At 34.5% G+C, this 2,494-nt stretch overlaps 1 protein-coding gene across 1 annotated transcript in view; it reads right to left on the bottom strand.

Moving 5' to 3' along the window:
• The window catches only part of pak5 (p21 protein (Cdc42/Rac)-activated kinase 5), a gene marked incomplete at its 5' end in the record, with an annotated part of 18,626 nt that overhangs the window by 7,156 nt on the left and 8,976 nt on the right, over positions 1–2,494 (bottom strand). Inside the window, 2 exons of the mRNA XM_008304383.1 lie at positions 1,866–1,991; positions 2,362–2,488. Coding sequence (XP_008302605.1) covers positions 1,866–1,991; positions 2,362–2,488 — 253 coding nt within the window. The remainder of the gene's footprint in view (positions 1–1,865; positions 1,992–2,361; positions 2,489–2,494) is intronic.

Below are 2,494 nucleotides of genomic sequence, written 5' to 3'. Positions count from 1 at the left end.
TTTGTTTTCATGCAGAGAGTTGGATGAGAGGATTCAGATCACTTTCACGTCCGTTTGGTAAAAACATCCAGGAGGAGCAGGCAGAAACTGAAAATCTGCATCTCAAAATCTCGTGTTTTTATATAAGTTACTGGAACAAAAGCTTTTAACTATAATATCCTGAACAATTTATCGTCATTTTACATTTTTAAAATTACAGATAATTAGTAAAATCCCAGAAAAAAGTTGTCATTTACTAGTCAATGAATAAAAATTGTGAATAAAAATAATAAACAAATCAAAAATCTGTATTTTTTAAAATAAATTCATTCTTTTAAAACATTTGATGTCAAAATTATACTATTTTTATCAGCAAAATATAATTATTGTACAGATATTTGCAGTTATTTCAAAAAAAAAAAAAGTATATTAAGATCTGAAAAATGTTAAATAATTATTGAAGCTGTTATTTCACAGATTTTTCCTGTTTTGTTAAATTACAGATAACATCTAGTAAAGTCTAAAAACTGTCCATAATGTATTTGCACAAATAGTAATTTGTTCTTTTACTGTATATAAATCTGTTAAAAAAATAGATCTTACAGGTATTTGGTGTTATTTTCACCAATTCTTTTAAAGTTTTTTACTTTTCTGTTGTGGTTTAAGGAGTTTTAAGGTTGCCAGATTTTCACCGTCTTTAACGAGTTTTTTTTTTTAACAACATGCTGTCAGATATAAGTATAATAATTTATATAAAGTTCACAACATCGTGGCGTCTCAAACAAAACTAATAATGCTGTTTAGCTGTATGTTGTTCCTTTGTTGAAGCGCTGAATAGATAGTTAGTGGTACTGGAATATTTACAGTAAATATCATGTTTTTTGTCAATCCTAGTGTATAGTGACGCACAACTTTACTAAATATGTTCAAACCGTCATCCTGAGGTTATTACATGCTGCCTCTTTTGTTTGTTCTTACTCGAGGAAGTCAACAAAATCATCATCCTGTAATAAAAACGCACCTTTCAGCTTTCTTGTACTCCTGTTTAGAAACTCTGAAACTGCTCCTGCATCATCTAACCTTGTTCATTATTTTACATTTCAGCTGTCATTTGTTATCTTCCTGTATTCGGGAGAGGATCACCTGGTGTGAGTCACGATGTCGGTGAGCGCTCCGCCCTCCAGGAACTCCATGACGACCCACAGCTCGTCTCCCACCAGGTAACTGTTGTACATNAACAGAGAAGTTCAAAAAATGATTAAAATAACAACAAATATATGTAAAATAATTAAAATAATCATGTCTTTTAGTGGATTTAAAACTATTTCCCATTTTCTAATCTTTAATATACTGATTTTTTTAAAATCAAATATCTGTAAAATAATATTTTTTGCTGATTTTAATGCAGTGAAAATAGTTTAATTTTATTGTCAGATTTAAAATAATAATAATTGGCTATTTGTAAAAATACTGATTTTTGATGAGGACATTATGACATTTGTCCTTTTTTTGTTTTTGTTGTTTTTTTTTTTTTACAGTTAACTAGTAAAAAAAAATGAAACAAAGTAAAATAATCTAAAAACAAAATACTATATAAAAAATAATATAAAAAATATTTTTAGTAGTTAGAAAATAATTTCCCATTTTCTGATCTTTAATATATATTTTTTGTCAAATATCTGTTAAATGATATTTTAGTTAATTCTAATGCAAAGAAAATTGTGTAATTTTATTGTCAAATGTTACCATTTCTAAAAACACAGATTCTTGATGTGGACATTACTGACAGCTTTGGCGTGTTTTTTTTTTTTTTTAGCGATTAACTAGTGAGCTAAATCATGACACTGCTGTCACCGTCGAGCGATGCCACTGTGTGCCGTCCTCACCTCGGTGCCGTACGGTAGTCTGGAGATGACCTCCGGTGCCATCCAGTAGGGCGTCCCAACCAGAGACTTCCTCTTGGGCACCTCTTTGGAAACTTGGGCACAAAAGCCAAAGTCTGAAAGCTTGATCTGCAAAGACACACACAAACACACCGTGTTGCCTTCAGGTTCCACGTAGGTGGCAGTATTAAAAAAAAAGAGTTCGAAAGAGAGCTGACCCCTCGTGATGAAGAGCTTTCACTGAAGACACTAATCTGCAGTATTAGCTGTTAATTACGCCTCAATGAATCATGTCTTATCAGCTCGTTAGGAGGCATTAGGCAGGATTTAATTACTGGGGCGCGAGTGGTAATTGAGGATGATGAGTTTCTGGCTGTTGACAAGCTGCAGGACCGGAGAAGGTCAGCCAGGAGCGCAGAAACGACCGGCGCCGGGGTGAAGGTGGGCAGCGTTGGTTATTAATACCTGCAGCATAAATGGGCTCGGGCTCATCACTCACCCTGCCGTCGCTGGTCAGCAGGATGGAGTCGCTCTTGATGTCGCGGTGGATGACGCCTTGTGTGTGCAGGTACGACAAAGCCCTCAACACCGACAGACACACCGTGGCGATCTGCTCCTCGTTCATCCTGTGG

The sequence above is a fragment of the Stegastes partitus genome, unplaced genomic scaffold, assembly GCF_000690725.1.
Source record: "Stegastes partitus isolate 25-593 unplaced genomic scaffold, Stegastes_partitus-1.0.2 Scaffold2206, whole genome shotgun sequence".
Classification (NCBI taxonomy): domain Eukaryota; kingdom Metazoa; phylum Chordata; class Actinopteri; family Pomacentridae; genus Stegastes; species Stegastes partitus.
The sequence above is the reverse complement of the archived record's forward strand: the minus strand, read 5'-3'. Positions and strand labels throughout refer to the sequence as shown.